This window comes from Mobula hypostoma, chromosome 24 (assembly GCF_963921235.1).
Source record: "Mobula hypostoma chromosome 24, sMobHyp1.1, whole genome shotgun sequence".
In the NCBI taxonomy this organism is placed as follows: Eukaryota; Metazoa; Chordata; class Chondrichthyes; order Myliobatiformes; family Myliobatidae; genus Mobula; species Mobula hypostoma.
Genome location: NC_086120.1, coordinates 52,467,197 through 52,484,403, shown reverse-complemented (window position 1 = coordinate 52,484,403; position 17,207 = coordinate 52,467,197). Strand labels below are relative to the sequence as shown.

Sequence of the window (17,207 nt, the reverse complement as noted above, 5' to 3'; positions counted from 1 at the left end):
AGTTGTAACTGCAGCTTGTCGTATTGATGAAATGAGTGAAGGCATTGAGTATCAGCTATGCACAGAGCTACAGAACACAGAATTTGCAAAACAACTGGATGAGTTGTCTGTCTGAGACAATGAGGCATTGCTAATGGCATGTGTATGGTTTATCTTAAAAAGAAAAGTTTATGAAGAGATTCTCTTTTGTAAGAAGTGAAAAGCGAATATCAATGGAGAATCAATCTATGATGAGCTCAAAATGTATATTGAGGATAAAAGTATTCCAATTAGGAACATAATTTCTTGCGCAACAGATGGAGCACCATACTGGTTCAGTGGCACTTATGAAAAAGAAATTCCAAGTCTGTCTGCAATCCATTGTCAATATCTCACAACCAAAAACCTCAACCAGTGATTTCTTTTCAAGCATGACTCTTGTTACATCTGTTTTAACAAAATTAAAGTTCATCCAATAAATAGCACAATATTTTGCTAGTTATGCTAAGATAACAATGAAGAGTTTGAATGCTTGCTTCTTCACACAGTAGTATGTTGGCTGTCAAAAGACCGCTGCTTAAAACATTTCTTAGATCTTTTTGACACTGGTTGAATTTTTGCTCAAAGTCAACAAAGCTTGGGAAAGGAGATTGAACTTCTATGCAACACACATCAAAGTTGCTGGTGAACGCAGCAGGCCAGGCAGCATCTATAGGAAGAGGCGCAGTCGACGTTTCAGGCCGAGACCCTTCGTCAGTCAGGTCTCGGCCTGAAACGTCGACTGCGCCTCTTCCTATAGATGCTGCCTGGCCTGCTGCGTTCACCAGCAACTTTGATGTGTGTTGCTTGAATTTCCAGCATCTGCAGAATTCCTGTTGTTTGAACTTCTATGTGCTGATATGGCATATCTAGTCAATGTGTATGAAAAAATGAACATGGTAAATCTGAAACTGTAGGTTGAGAATTTCAATTTAATCTGGGCTAAAATTGCAGTGTCCACTTTTATTGGAAAATTGGAAACATATAAGCAAAGCATTGGGAGAAGAATGTTCTCACTGTTTCCCTGCATAGAAAGTATGGCACTGTCTTTCACAGACATGATTTGCAAGAGTACTGCTTTCACCTGCAGGCAAACTGTTCTTCATTGCATTTCCATTCTCCTACCTTGTTGAAAGAGGCTTCAGTGCAGTGAACCACATTCTCACAAAAAACAGAAACTGCTTGGAGATTGTTACATGTGGGGACTAAGGCTTTAGCTGTCACAACTTGAATCAGATATTTCAGCTCTTGCTAAAAACCATCAAACTCAAGAATCACATTGATATCAAAGCTGCTCTACAGCACACAGGTACTGTGTAAGCTAGGTTTAAAGACTAATAAAGATTTAAAGCAGAATCATTTTTCTCATGGTAGCATATGGTAGACATGTTTTTACACAAAGGGGGAGTCAGAAAGTATATTGTGCCTGAGAGGAGCGTTTGCAAGAATGAAGGTGCTTTAGTGGGGTGTTAGGCTTAAGAAGGTTGTGAAATATTGCTCTATGACTCCAGGTGGTGCCTCAGCAAGGTAGCATTCATCACTAAGGGCCTTCACCATCTTGGATATGTCCTCTTCTCGTTACTGTCACAGGGGAGGAGGTTCAGGAGCCTGAAGGACCAATCAAGTCTGACAGTGGAAAAGTGTGTATAGAACCGGAGGCGACAGCAGAGGTACTTAATGAGCACTTTGCTTCAGTATTCATTACGGAAAAGGATCTTGGCGATTGTAGGGATGACTTACAGCAGACTGAAAAGCTTGAGCATGTAGATATTAAGGAAGAGGATATGCAGGAGCTTTTGGAAAGCATCAAATTGGATAGTCACTGGGACCTGACGCGATGTACCCCAGACTACTGTGGGAGGTGAGGGAGGAGATTGTTGAGCCTCTGGCGATGATCTTTGTATCATCAGTGGGGACGGAAGAGGTTCCAGAGGATTGGAGGGTTGCAGATGTTGTTCCATTATTCAAGAGAGGGAGTAGAGATAGCCCAGAAAAATATAGACCAGTGAGTCTTACTTCAGTGGTTGGTAAGTTGATGGAGAAGATCCTGAGAGCATTTATGAACATTTGGAGAGGCATAATACGATTAGAAATAGTCAGCATGGCTTGCCCACAGAAGGCAAAGAGTGGTTGTAGACGGGTCATATTCTGCATGGAGGCCTGTGGCTCAGGGATCTGTTCTGGGACCCCTACTCTTTGTGATTTTTATAAATAACCTGGATGAGGAAGTGGAGGGATAGATTAGTAAGTTTGCTGATGGCACAAAGGTTGGGGGTGTTGTGGATAGTGTGGAGGGCTGTCAGAGGTTACAGCGGGACATTGATAGGATGCAGAACTGGGCTGAGAAGTGGCAAATGGAGTTCAACCCAGATAAGTGTAAGGTGGTTCATTTTGCTAGCTGAAATATGATGGCAGAATATAGTATTAATGGTAAGACTCCTGGCAGTGTGGAGGATCAGAGGGACCTTGGGGTCTGAGTCCATAGGACACTCTGAACTGCTGCGCAGGTTGGCTCTATGGTTAAGAAGGCATACGGTACATTTGGCCTTCATTAATCATGGGATTGAGTTTAGGAGCTGAGAGGTAATGTTGCAGCTATATAGGACCCTGGTCAGACTCCACTTGGAGTACTGTGCTCAGTTCTGGTTGCCTCACTACAGAAAGGATGAAGAAACCATAGAAAGGGTGCAAAGGAGATTTACAAGGATGTTGTCTGGTTGGGAAGAATGCATTATGAGAATGGGTTGAGTGAACTCGGCCTTTTCCCCTTGGAGCGATGGAGGATGAGAGGTGACCTGATAGAGGTGTACAAGATAATGAGAGGCATTGATCGTGTGGATAGTCAAAGGATTTTTCCCAGGGCTGAAATGGCCAGCACGAGAGGGCACAGTTTTAAGGTGCTTGGAAGTAGCTACAGAGGAGATATCAGTGGTAAGTTTTTTACGTAAAGTGTGGTGAATGTGTGGAATGGACTGCTGGCAACGGTGGTGGAAGCGGATGTGATAGAGTCTTTTAAGAGACTCCTGGACAGATACTGTATATGGAGCTCAGAAAAATAGAGGGCTATGGGTAACCCTAGGTAATTTCTCAGGTAAGGACATGTTCAGCACAGCTTTGTGGGCCGAAGGGCCTGTATTGTGCTGTAGGGTTTCTGTTTCTGTTTCCGAAGGCCCATATTCAAAGATTCAGGAACAGCTTCTTCCCCTCTGTCATCATATTTCAGAATGACGCATGAATACATGAAGACTATCCTGTTATTCCTCTTTTTTGCAGCATTTAGTTATCTGTGTAACTTATATTTATGTCTTTGCTGTTGTCAGACAAGAAATTTCTTGTCATATCTTTGTGATAATTCTAATTCTGAAATTGAATCTCATGGCAGGATGGAGTTCTCTCTCCTCAGATACCGCCTGGCCTACTCAGTCTTCCTTTTGGCCGCTGAGAGGCCACATCCAGAGCAAAAATGATGGGATAAAGACCATCAGGTGGGATGAGGGAGACAATTTACAAGAACCCCTGAATGCTGCTCACTTTTCTCAGGAGAACATTCAATATTTCACAATCAATGAGATGCTGTCATGGTTTTGCAGCCAACTTACACACAAGCAGCGAGCTACATCAGAAACACACACAAAATGCAGGAAGAACTCAGCAGGGCAGGCAGCATCTATGGAAAAAAGTACAGCCGACGGTTCAGGCCGAGACCTTCACCAGAAATGGAGAAAAGTAGATGAGGAGTCAGAGTAAGAATGTGGGGAAGGGGAGGGAGAAACACAAGGAGATAAGTGAAACTGGGGAAAGTAGGGAGCTAGGAAGTTGATTGGTGAAAGAGATACAGGGCTAGAGAAGGGGGAATCTGATAGGAGAGGACAGAAGGCCATGGAGGAAAGAAAATGTGGAGGAGCACTAGAGGGAGGTGATGGGTAGGTAAGGAGTGAAGGTGAGAGAGGGAAATGGAAATGGGAGTGGTGAAGGAGAGGGGGGCATTACCAGAAGTTCAAGAAATCAATGTTCATGCATTCAGGCTGGAGGCTACCCAGATGGAATATAATGTGTTGCTCCTCCAACCTGAGCATGGCCCCATCATGACAGTAGAGGCGGCCATGGACTGACATGACAGAATGGGAAAGGGAAGTGGAATTAAAATGGACAGCCTTTGTTCTGCTTGCAAGTATAAGTGCCAGGAGGGAGATCAGTGGGGAGGGATGAATGGACAAGGGAGTTGTGTAGGGGAAATCCCTGCAGAAAGCAGAAAGCAGGGGGAGGGAAATATCTGTGTGGTGGTGAGTTCCTGTTGGAGATGTGGAAGTTACGGAGAATTACGTGCTGTACGCAGAGGCTGTTAGGTCAAAGGTGAGGACAAGAGGAACACTATCCCTGGTGGGATGGTGGGATGATGAGGTGAGGGCAGATGTGCTACACCTGCCCCTACACTTCCTCCTTCACTACCATTCAGAGCCCCAAACAATTCTTCCAGGTGAGGCGACACTTCACCTCTGAGTCTGTTGGGGTCATCTACTGTGGACTGTGCTCCCAGTGTGGCTTTCTGTATATTGGTGAGGCCTGATGTAGATTGGGAGACCACTTCATTGAGCACATATGCTCCATTTGTCAGGAAAAACAGGATCTCCACTTCCCATTCCCATTCTGACATGTCAGTCCATGGCCTCCTTTACTGTCGCGATGAGGCCACACTCAGGCTGGAGGATCAACAGCTTATATTCTGTCTGGATAACCCCCAACCTGATGGCATGAACATTGATTTCTTAAACTTCCGGTAATGTATCCCCACCCTATCCCTCACCATTCCCCATTCCCATTTCCCTCTCTCCCCTTATCTCCTTACTTGCACAGCACCTCCATCTGGTGCTCCTCCCCCTTTTCTTTCTTCCATGGCCTTCTGTTCTCTCCAGTCAGACTACCCCTTCTCCAGCCTGTATCCCTTTCACCAATCAACTTCCCAGCTCTTTACAGCATCCCTCCCCCTCTCAGTTTCACCTCTCACCTTGTGTTTCTTCCTCCCCTCCCCCACCTTCTTATTCTGACTCCTCATCTTTTATTTCTCCAGTTCTGATGAAGGGTCTCAGCCCAAAATGTCAGCTGTACTTTTTTCCATAGATGCTGCCTCCAGCATTTTGTGCATTTTGGATTTCCAGCATCCGCAGATTTTCTCTTAGCTGTGTTAGAAAGGTTGGGTATGTGGAATTTGCTGGAGTTTGGAAAAGTATCAAGGACTTAATTGAAAGTTACAAGATCCTGAGATATGTATCCCTTTAAAGGAGAACCAAGAAGTTATTTTCTCAGTAGGCCATGAGTCTTTGAAACTCAATCTCAGTGGTGGAAGCAACAGTTCTGAGCATCTTCAAAGAAGAGATGAATAGATACTTAATCAGTGACAGGTGAAAGGTTACTGCAGGTACAATTGAATGAGCCATGATTTTGTTGATAGTAGAGCAGGTTAATGAGATGAAGGGTTGAAGTCATGTTCAAGGTCAAAACCAGCAGGCTTAGGATATCAGGAGGGACATGTGCTGGAAGCTGGAGCTGGTGACCACTGACCAGTGGAGTGTGAGGACACACATCTCCTGTTTTTTTATCGTTCTGTTTTGGCCACATTCAGGTGCTGACTGGTCAGTGATATATTTTTACCCTCACTGATAATTCCCGGTGCCATGGAATGGATTGCATACTTCATGGATACCTGCCATAACCCAAACCCATGACTTGAATACTCCCCTCAATCTCAAAAGCAATATCTTAGTCACCAATAATCACACCTCTAATATCTTCCTTTCCTTGTGTTGCTAACTGTATCCCCACTGATGTCAATTCAGCTCCCTTTAAGATGGTGCTACTGAAGACGTGCAAAAGCACACTGGTACTTCGAAAGCAAAGGAATTTTATTTAAAACATTATTAATAACACATTTTTAAAGTAAATTTTGGTAAACTATCACCGCAAACAACTAAGAGGGAAGTGAAGGCAAAGTGAACTCGTAAGATATGCCCTGCTGGTAGGCAATCGGAGCTGGAGCTATGCTGGTTGGAGTGAACGACTCAGGGGGAGAGAAGATGGAACAGAGGAGTTCCAATGGCCCGGGTGCAAGGCTGGATCGATCTAAGCACAAAGCCAATTTGGAGAGGTCTTTGGCAGCGAAATCCAGGCTCAAAGTGAATCTCTGGGTGTGTGTTCTTGGCCTGCAGTGAGGTCCAGGTCCTAACGTGAGGTCAATACGCTGTTTGGACCATCTAAACGCTGGCCCAGATAGACTGGAAAGCAGTATGGCGAGAGTCAGACAAGGTTGGATCCCTCTGTTTTGTGTTTTTTCTCTTACTCTGTGGGCACTTGGGGTTGGTCTTATTTTTTTAATTGGTTTCTTTGCTTTACAACTGACTGTAAGCAAATAAATCTCAAGGCTGTATAATTTATACATTCATTGATAATAAATGCATTTTGAATCTTTGACTCACACCATCCCTTAGTAATCCCCTTCCCCAGCATCCTGTGTCACTGACTGTATCCCCACTGACATAAATCCAAATCTCTCACCCACCATCCCTCAGTAATCCCCTCCCCCAGGAACCTGTGTCACTGACTGTATCCCCACTGATGTTAATCCAACTCTTTCACACTGTCATTCAATAGCCTTTCTCCCCCTGGCACCCTGTGTTTCTGATAGCTCCCTGCGAATTCCTGTGCTCTCACTGGGGCCACGTAGTCAGAGATGTGAATCCCAAAGCCTCAATTAGTACGTTATGAACCCTGTAACTCATTCAGCCTCAGTGACTGAGCAGACTATTGTCCATCCTATAATGAAATTTATCAGTCATTTCATTATACCTCCAGACTAAGGAGAGCTTATTACTTTTGTATAAAACACTTTAGAAAATTTCCTTCCAATTCTCTCGACAAAAGTTTGCTCCGACCTGGTAAATAAGGGAGCTTAACTACCCCCGTGCAAGACAAATGGATACCTGTGACCACTCCTCAGAGACCAGGGACACTTTTTCTTGTCCATGGCTGGTAATTCTTTTCTTTCAGGAACCTGGGCATTCGTCAGCTGAAGTTTATTGTCATGTGCACAGGAAGAGAGTTATCGGTAAGATGATCAGTATTACTGACCATTCCTAATTCTGCTTAGTCTCAGAGTCTCATCCGTAAACGATGTCAGTGTACTCGCACATCAGCCTTTTCCTGACACTTACAGTCCAGGTTTATGAAATTAATTAAGGGTAAATTCCCTAGTCCCTCCAGTGGGATTTGAATTCCTGTTCCTGGATCGTTGTAACACGGCAAAACGCTACAGATGTTGAAAATAAGCAAAGACCCAGAGTTAATATTTCACCGGACCAATGGTCACTGATGTGAAACAGTAACTAGTTGTAACCTGAGTTTCTAGGCACCATAGTAGTTCAACAATGTGAACTATCACATGAGAGGAACCCAGCGGGAATTACCATCGCTCTACCCAATCAGGGAAATCCCTGCGCTAGTTCTTGGATTTAGCCGAGTTAGCATGCCTGGACAAAGAGTCTCACTGAGAAGGAAGTGCTGGCATTAATGAAGCGTTTGCCTGTAATCCATTCCACTCCGAAGACCGGGGAGTTTTGCTGAACTCTGACTAATTCCTTGGGGCTTCATTGAAACCACACTGGGCAATGTAACAGGAGCAACACTCATTAAAGGCATTCCCACAATAACGTGTTAACCTGTTTTCAATTAATTGTTTTAATGAGTTCAGAAACAATGCATTAACTGGTCTGTTATTGGTAGGACAGGGGATCTGTTAGGGAGTGGTGTGAGGGGTTTTACAGGAACTAATCAATCCAGCACCTATTTTTAAACCAACCCCATCTATAATCAGTTTTTCAAAATTAATACGTGCCTTTTTGAAAGGATTATTGGCTAATCGTTCACCCACGTTGCATACTGAACACGAGTAGCCCAGGGACATTCGCCTGGGTACTGATTCTCAATCAACACTTTCACCTTTAGGTTCCACAATTATTTTTTTAGAAAAATACGTGACATAACTCTCGCAAACTAAAAACAACCCTTTCAGCCGCCCCAAGGGTGGTTTTCAAACAAAACATCTTGCAGGATTTTAGTGTCCTGTACTTGTGCTGGGCACCTGCTCTTGCACAACAGGACACCCCTGCTCAGTAGAAGTGTTTCATCTCCATGCGAAGTGACTCGAGATGCTTTTTGTGCTTTCGCTTCTCCTTCCTGCTGCCTTTGTGCTGGTGCCTCGGCGACCTGCGATTTCCAGATGCTCCTGGACAGTGAAACAGGCACGATTGTCAACACTTTTGGACCCCAAATCTCAGAAAGGATGTGTTGTCATTGGAGAGTCCAGACGATGTTCGTGAGGATGATTCCAGGAATGACCGGATTAACTGTGAGGAACGTTTGGCAGCTTTGGGCCTGTACTCACTGGAACTTAGAAGGATGCTGGGGGGATCTCATTGAAACCTACCGAATGTCGAAAGGACTAGATAGGGTGGATGTGGAAAAGATGTTTCCTATGGTAGGGGTATCCAGAACTAAAGGGCACAGCCTCAAAATTGAGGAGTGATCCTTTAGAACCGAGAGTAGTGAATCTGTGGAATGTTCTGCCCTGAGTATATTCAAGGCGGAAGTTGATTGTTTCCTGATCGGTCAGGGCATCAAAGGAAATGGTAAGAAGACAGGTGCATGGGGTTCAGTGGGATCTGGGATCAGCCGTGATGGAATGGCAGACCAGACTCAATGGGCTGAGTGGCCTAATTCTGCTCCTACGTCTTTTGGTCAAGACAGAAAAAATTTTTTAAAAGGCAGGGAACCAGTGAGGCACGGAACTATGTGAGGGTGAAAGTCTGATCCCAGAGATGGAGGGACTGGAATCCAGAGCAATACTCACAATGCTGGAGAAACCCAACGAGTCAGGCAGCATCTGTGGAGGGGGATGGACAATCAGCATTTCAACAACAGACTGAGGAGCTCAACACAAAATGCTGACTGCCATCTCCCCACACAGAGGCTGCCTGACACGTCGTTCCTCCAGCAATTTGTGTGTGGGTGTACATTCTCCATCATTTGCCATTTCCAGTGTGTCCATGGACAGAGATCGGTCAATCAGAGGATTGTGGGAGGGTGGGGGGGGCTGATGTTTGGTCAGTGGGAGACTTGGGGGAGGGGCACTGGTGAGAGTGAGTGATAGTGGGATTGGGGTTTGGTCAGTCGATGAAAGTTGGAGAATCGAGGGGTGGGTTAGGACAAGAGCATACAGAAAGTATGAAAGATCTTCCCCTAGTTTTACTTTCCCTCAATACAACCCTTCTCTCAGTACCTCCTCTCCCTCAGTGTGACCCTCCCTCGAAACCACTCCTCCCTCAGTAACAGCCCCCCCTCGCGTGTGTACTCCTCCTTCAGTAACAACCCCCCCATGTGTGTACTCCTCCCTCAGTAACAGCCCCCCCACGTGTGTACTCCTCCCTCAGTAACAACCCACCCCGTGTGTGTATTCCTCCCTCAGTAACAGCCCCCCCCACGTGTGTATTCCTCCCTCAGTAACAACCCCCTCGTGTGTGTACTCCTCCCTCAGTAACAACCCCCCTCGTGTGTGTATTCCTCCCTCAGTAACAACCCACCCCGTGTGTGTACTCCTCCCTCAGTAACAACCCCCCCGTGTGTGTACTCCTCCCTCAGTAACAACCCCCCCGTGTGTATTCCTCCCTCAGTAACAACCCCCCTCGTGTGTGTACTCCTCCCTCAGTAACAACCCCCCTCGTGTGTGTACTCCTCCCTCAGTAACAACCCCCTCGTGTGTGTACTCACGGCTCAGACATACGACCCTAGGCCGGTCCCACTTGCCACTGCTGTGGCACCGGACGGTGGGGATGTGCCTCTGGGTGAAGCCGTCCTGGCACTGGTATCGAACCAGCGAGTGGATCTCGTAGCGGGCCTTCCGGCGCCCCATCACTATGGCGTTCTCCACTGGGGGTGGGGGGCCACACAGGACTGCCAGGGAGGGAGACAATTACTTCACGTGGCCTTAGAGTAGCTGCTGCACCTGTGCCCACCCACCCCCAACCTGAGACCACCCTGTCTACCATTCACCCCCACGATAAGAAACCCAGGAACTATCTACCCCCAACCCAGGGGAATCCCCTTCAATCACCCCCATAGGGACCCAGGATCATCTTATCCACCCCTACCCTCACCTTCACCCCCAGAGAGCCTGCCATCCTGCCCACCTCTCACCTCCAGAACCCGTGACCACCTGTCTGTCCTCCCCCCCCGTCACAAAACAGACCACCCCTTTCAATTATCTCCCCCTCCACTGGGTGACCCAGGGCCACCCATCACCCCCACAGTCATCTAGCAATACCCTGTCGGTCCCAACTCAGAACCACCCCTCTCAATCACCTCCCCTTCCACAGTCTGACCCTAAACCACTATGTCCACTCCTCAACGTCTGTTCCACTCCCAGAGACCCAGGACCACCCTGATTGTCCTTCCCCCTCCCAAGCCAGAACCACTTCTCTCAATTATACCCCCGTATCCATAGAGACCGACAACCACCACCCCTCAACCCACAACCATTACTCTAATCCCACCCCAACCCACCCCAGAGATCCAGAAATGCCTCGCCTGTTCTTCACTGCTCATTCAAAGTAGTTATCACTCAGCCCCGACAGATATTCAACATATATCATTTCCTTCCCACCTGACCATGCGATATAATCCACTAAGTATGGCCTTAGGAGCCCATGTCATATGTCTACATTGAGAGAATTCTTTCCCCGTGTGCAGAGGGATCTGTCCCCGTGTGCAGGCGGATCTGTCCCCGTGTGCAGGTGGATCTGTCCCCGTGTGCAGGTAGATCTGTCCCCGTGTGCAAGTGGATCTGTCCCCATCTGCAGGTGGATCTGTCCCCGTGTGCAGAGGGATCTGTCCCCGTGTGCAGGTGGATCTGTCCCCGTGTGCAGGTAGATCTGTCCCCGTGTGCAGAGGGATCTGTCCCCGTGTGCAGGGCGACCTGTCCCCGTGTGCAGAGGGATCTGTCCCTATCTGTAGAGGGATCTGTCCCCGTGTGTACAGGGATCTGTTTCTGTGTTGGTGGATCTGTACCCATGAAAAGTAGTTGAGTGTCAGGAAATGGATATTGTGTATTTGAACTTTGACAAGGTCCTGCACTGAGTTATTTAGAGGTAGTGTGGAACAAGCAATTCCGGACCAACGAGCCACACCACCAAGCAACCCAGTTTAACACTAGCCTAATCCCAGGGCAATTTACTATCACCATTGGATTGGCAAACAGAGAAAAAAAATTTAAAGAAGCGAATGGGGGAGGTTGACACATTTTGCACACAACTCTTCCTGAGGTGACATTGGGTAACACAGAGGAAGAGAGAGTTAAAAAGAAGCGAGCAGGGGCAGTTAACGTATCTTGCATGCTACAGTTCCCAAGGAGATGATAGGTTATGCATAATTAGGGATTAAGTGGAGAGGTCACTGTGGGACCAGACATTGTGTGAGTGAAGAGTTAAGGCTTTGACTCGTCGAGGCTTCGACAAGAAGAGGCATAGGCCATATGTAGACCTTTTTTTGTTATTCATTTTTTGTTTATTTCTGATTGCACATTTAGAGTAGTAGGGATGCCATGCAGGGTAATGGAATGCTCCTCTTATGGGATATGGGAAGATAGGGAGACCTCCAAAATCCCTACAACTACACCCGCAAGAAATGCATCCAAGTTCACCTTCTAGCAGACCATGTTATGGAGTTAGATGTGCAGCTGGATGAATTCCCTGTCAAAATGGATGAACTCCAGATTATTCGGGGGGCTGAGGGGTTGATAGACAGGACGTACAGGGAGGTGGATACACCCAAGTTGCATGACACAGGAAACCGGGTGACCTTGAGGAGGGGGAAAAGGGATAGGCAGCCAGTGCAGGGTATCCCTGTGGCTGATCCCCTCAGAAACAGGTGTACATTCGGTGACGGATGACCGAGCAGAGGAAAGTCACAGTGGTCAGGTCTCTGGTACTGAGTCTGACTCTGGTTCACAAGGGAATGGGGGAAAGAAGAGGCGAGCTGTCGTGATACTGAATTTATTAGTTAGGGGAACAGATACAAATTTATGTGGATGAGTTGAGATTTCTAGATGATCTGTTGGGGCCAGGGTCAGGAGAATTTTGCATCGAGTCCACACCATTCTTAAGTGGGAGGGTGAGCAGCCCTGAAGTCCTGGTCCATGTCAGTACCATTGACATGGCTAGGAGGGCTGACAAGCCCCTGCAAAATGAGTTCAGGGAGTTAGCTGCTAACTTAAAGGACAGGACCTCCAGGGTTGTGATTTCAGGATTGTTACCGTGCTACGTGCTAGTGAGGTCAGAATTAGTAAGATCATACAGTTTAACAGGTGGCTCAGGGGATGCTGCACCATGGAAAACTTCAGATTTTTGGATAATTGGGCTCTCTTCCAGGGACCTTTATAGAGGGGCAGTTTGCATCTGAACTGGAGGGAAACTAATATCCTAGCAGGAAGGTTTGCTGGTGCCACACAGACTGGGGTTTAGAGTTTCAGGGGGATGGGAATCTGAGTGCCAGAACTGATAATGGAATGGATGTGGCTAAGCCTATACCAAGTCAGGAAACAAAAGGTTGAGCACAATGGACTAATATTCTGAGCTGTGTACATTTCAATGCAAGGAGTATTGTAGGAAAAGTAGATGAGTTCAGGGCATGGAACAGGACGTGGAATTATGACATTGTAGCCTAGTGAGATTCGCTTGCAGGAATGACAGGACTTGCAGCTCATGTTCCGGAGTTCCGTTGTTTTAGACATTATAAAGCAGGAGGGATTAAAGGGGGAGGGGTGACGTTACTAGTCAAGGAAAACGTCACGGCAGTAGTCAGACAGGACAGACCAGAGAGCTCAGCTAGGAAATATGGGGAGAACTGAGGATTAAGAAAGGTATGACCATGTTAATGGGATTATATTATAGACCACCTAACAGTCTGTGGGATTTAGAGGAGGAAATATTGTAGACAGGTTGCAGACTGTTGCAAGAAACTTAAAGGTTGTAATAGTGGGTGATTTTGACTGGGACTCACATGCTGTAAATGGGCTGGATGGGAAATGTGCTCAGGAAAGTTTCCTTAATCCTGATGGGAGTTATATACAGAGCCCCAAACAGTAGGGATGTGGTCTACAATTTACAATGGGAGATAGAAAATGCACGCCAAAAGGGCAATGTTACAATAGCTATAGGGGATTTCAATATGCAGGTAAACTGGGAAAATCAGGTTGGTGCTGGATTCCAGGAATTTATACAGTGCCGACGAGATGGCTTTTTAGAGCACCACTAGAGGATCAGCCATTCTGGATTGGGTGTTGTGGAATGAACCAGACTTGATTAGAGAGCTTAAGGTAAAAGAACACTGAGGAGAAGTGATCATAATATGATCAAATTCACCCTGAAATTTGAGAAGGAGAAGCTAAATTCAGATGTATCAGTATTACAGTGGAGTAAAGGGAATTACAGAGGCTTGAGAGAGGAGCTGGCCAGCATTGATTAAAAAAAAACACTGGATGATGTCAGAATAGCTATGGATGGAATTTCTGGAAGTCATTCAGAAGGCACAGAATATATACATCCCAAGGAGGAAGAAGTATTCTAAAGACAAGATGCCACTGCCATGGCTAACAAGAAAAGTCAAACCCAACATAAAAGCCATAGAGAGAGCATATAATAGAGCAAAATTTCATGGGAACTAAGAGGATTGGGAAGCTTTTAAAAACCGACAGAAGGCAACTAAAAAAGTCATTAAGAAGGTGAAGATGGAATACAGAATTAAACTAGCCAATAATATTAAAGAGGATAACAAAAACTTCTTCAGATACATAAAAGTGTGAAAGAGAGGCGAGAGTGGATACCAGATGCTGGAAACAATGCTGGAGAGGTAGTAATGGGGGACAACGAAACGGAGGGTAAACTGATTAAGTATTTTGCATCAGATTTCACTGTGGAGGACATTAGGAGAATTGTGAAAGTTTGAGGTGTCAGGGGGCATGAAGTGTGTGAAGTTACCAGAACTAGAGAGAAGGTTCTTGGGAAACTGAACAGTCTGAAGGTAGATAAGTCAGCTGGACCAGATGGTGTACACCCCAGAGTTCTGAAAGAGGTGGCTGAAAGATCATGAAGGCATTAGTAATGATCTTTCAAGAATCACTAGGTTCTGGAATGGTTCCAAAAGACTGGAAATTGCAGATGCCCTTCCACTCTTCAGGAAGGGAGAGGGGCAGAAGAAATGAAACTATAGGCCAGTTAGTCTGACCTCAGTGGTTGGGAAGATGTTAGAGTCAATTAGTAAGGATGAGGTCTCAGGGGATTTGGAAGCACATGATGAAATAGGCCACAGTCAGCATGGTTTCCTCAAGGGAAAATCTTACCAGACAAATCTGTTGGAATTTTGTGAAGGGATAACAAGCAGAATAGACAAAGGAGAATCAGTTGACGTTGTGTACTTGGATTTTCAGAAGGCCTTTGACAAAGTGCCACACATGAGGCTGCTTAACAAGCTATGAACCTATGGTTTTACAGGAAAGATTCCAGTATGGATAAAGCAGTGGCTGATTGGCAGAAGGCAAAGGGTGGGAATAAAGGGAGCCTTTTCTGATTGGTCGGCAGTAACTAGTGGTGTTCTACAGGGGTCTGTGTTGGAACCAATTATTTTTACATTATATGTCAATGATTTGGATGATGGAATTGATGGCTTTGTTGCAAAGTTTGCAGATGGTATGAAGATGGGTGGAGGGGCAGGTAGTTTTGAGGATATAGAGAAGCTACAGAAGGACTTCGACAAATTAGGAGAATGGGCAAAGAAATGGTAGATAGAATACAGTATTGGGGAGTGTATTGTCATGCACTTTGGTAGAAGAAATGAAACGATTGACTAATGGAGAGAAAATACAAGGGGCGCAAATGGACTTGGGAGTTCTTGGGCAGAACACCCTAAAGTAGTGAGGAAGGTAAATGCATTCATTTCAAGTGGACTGGAATCTGAAAGCAAGGATGTAACATTGAGACTTTATAAAGCATTGGTAAGGCTTCACTTGGGATACTGTGAACAGTTTTGGGCCCCTTATCTCAGAAAGGATGTGCTGAAACTGCAGAGGGTTCAAAGGAGGTTCACAAAAATTATTCATATGAAGAGCATTGTCATATGAAGAGCATTTGATGGCTCTGAGCCTGTATTAGCTTGAATTCAGAAGAATAAGGAGTGGCCTCATTAAAACCTATCGAATGGTGAGAAGACTTGATAGAGTGGATGTGGTGAGGTTGTTTCCCATGGGGAGAGAGTCTAAGACCAGAGGGCACAACTTCAGAATCGAGGGCATCCTTTTAGAATGCAGAGGAAGAGGAATTTCCTTAGCCAGACAGTAATGAATCTGTGGAATTCCTTGCCACAGGCAGAAATGGAGGCCAAGTCTTTTTGGATGTTTAAGGCAGCACAGGTTGGGCCGGCTGGTGGCGCAATGATATCAGCGCCAGATTCCGGAACGAAGATTCCCGGGTTCAAATCCAGTCGGGGCCACTCCCGAGTACGCTTTCCATCCGTGCCGGCTTGTGTGTCGAGATCGCAACTCGACCTCGTAAAATAAAGGGAAAAATACTGTGAAATGGCTGTGTGAGGAGTGGCGCGCCACACAGTCTCTCTCTTGCTCCGTACCTTGTAAAGGCATGAAAAGGACATCATCCCACCAACATCACACATGCACGCACGGACGCATGCACGCATGCACACGCCAAAAAAAAGGGCAGCAGAGGTTGATAGATTCTTGATTGGTCAGGAATGAAGGGCTACGGTGAGAAGGCAGGAGAGTGGAACTGAGAGGAAAATTGGATCAACCATGTTGAAATGGTGTAGACTCGATGGGCTAAATGGCCTAATTCTGCTCCTATATCTTATAGTGTGTGGTGCGTGGTCAAGTGGTTAGGGCATTGGACTAGCAATCTGAATGTCGTGGGTTCAAGCCTCGGCCGGGGCAGGGTGCGTGTCCTTGAGCAAGGCACTTAACCACACAATGCTCCAGTCTACCCAGCTGAGAATGAGTACTGGCAAAAATGCTGGAGTTAACCTCGCGATAGACTGGCGTCCTATCCGGGGGGGAGTCTTGTACTCTCAGTCGCTTCACGCCACGGAAACTGGCATAAGAATCGGCCTGATGGGCCACAAGGCTCGTGACAGACTTTAATCTTAATTAATCTTATAGTCTTATGGTCTTAATCAGTACATAGAAGTCCCAACTAGAGAGAATACAATACTGCATCTCCTATTAGGGAATGAGACAGGGAAAGTGACAGAAAAATTTTACAGGGGAACATTTTGTATCTAGTGATTATAATGCTATCACTTTTTAAGGTTCTTATGGAAAAGGATAGGTCTGGTCCTCAGTTTGAGTTTCTAAATTGGAGAAAGGCCAATTTTGATGGTATCAGAAAGGATATGGCAAATGTTGACTGGGACAGGTTGTTTTCTGACAAACGTGTACTTGGTAAGTGGAAGGCCTTCAAAAGTGAAATTTTGAGAGTACAGAGTTTGTATGTTCCTGTCAGAATAAAAGGCAAGGGTAACAAGTTGAGAGAACCTTGCTTTTTAAGAGATATTGAGACTCTGGTTAAGAATAAGGAGGTACATAGCAGGTAAAGGCAGGGAGGAAAAAAATGAGATACTTGAGGAGTATAAGAAATGCAAGCAAACACCTAGGAAGGAAATCAAGAGGGCGAAAAGAAGACATGAGGTTGGTCTAGCAGACAACATGAAGGAGACTATTAATGTCTTCTACAGATACATTAAGAGCAAAAGGATAGCAAGGGATAAAATTGGTCCTCTGGGAAGATCACAGTCGTAATCTACACATGGAGCCAAAAGAGACAGTGAAAATCTTCAGTGGAATTTTTGCATTTGTAGTTACTCATGAGATGGATATGAAGTCTATAGAAGTGAAGCAAAGCAGCAGTGAGGTCATGGACAGATTACAGAGGAGGAGATGTTTGCTGCACCAAGGCAAATCAGGGTGGATAAATCCCCAGGCAGACAAAGTGTTCCCTTGGACCTGTGGGAGTCTGGTGCAGAAATTGCAGGGGACTGATCAGGGATATTTAAAACATGGGTAAGGTGCTGGAGGATCGGAGGAT

At 45.8% G+C, this 17,207-nt stretch overlaps 1 protein-coding gene across 2 annotated transcripts in view; it reads right to left on the bottom strand.

Annotated features, from left to right (window-relative positions):
- Positions 1-5,086: 5,086 nt before the first annotated feature.
- ncanb (neurocan b) overlaps positions 5,087-17,207 on the bottom strand; it is a 400,023-nt gene continuing 387,902 nt past the window's right edge. For both annotated transcript variants that reach the window (XM_063032277.1, XM_063032278.1), the window contains 2 exons: positions 9,835-10,017; positions 5,087-8,293 (listed from right to left, as the gene is read on the bottom strand). In XM_063032277.1, the coding sequence (XP_062888347.1) occupies positions 8,178-8,293; positions 9,835-10,017 (299 nt within the window). In that variant the 3' untranslated portion in view covers positions 5,087-8,177. The remainder of the gene's footprint in view (positions 8,294-9,834; positions 10,018-17,207) is intronic.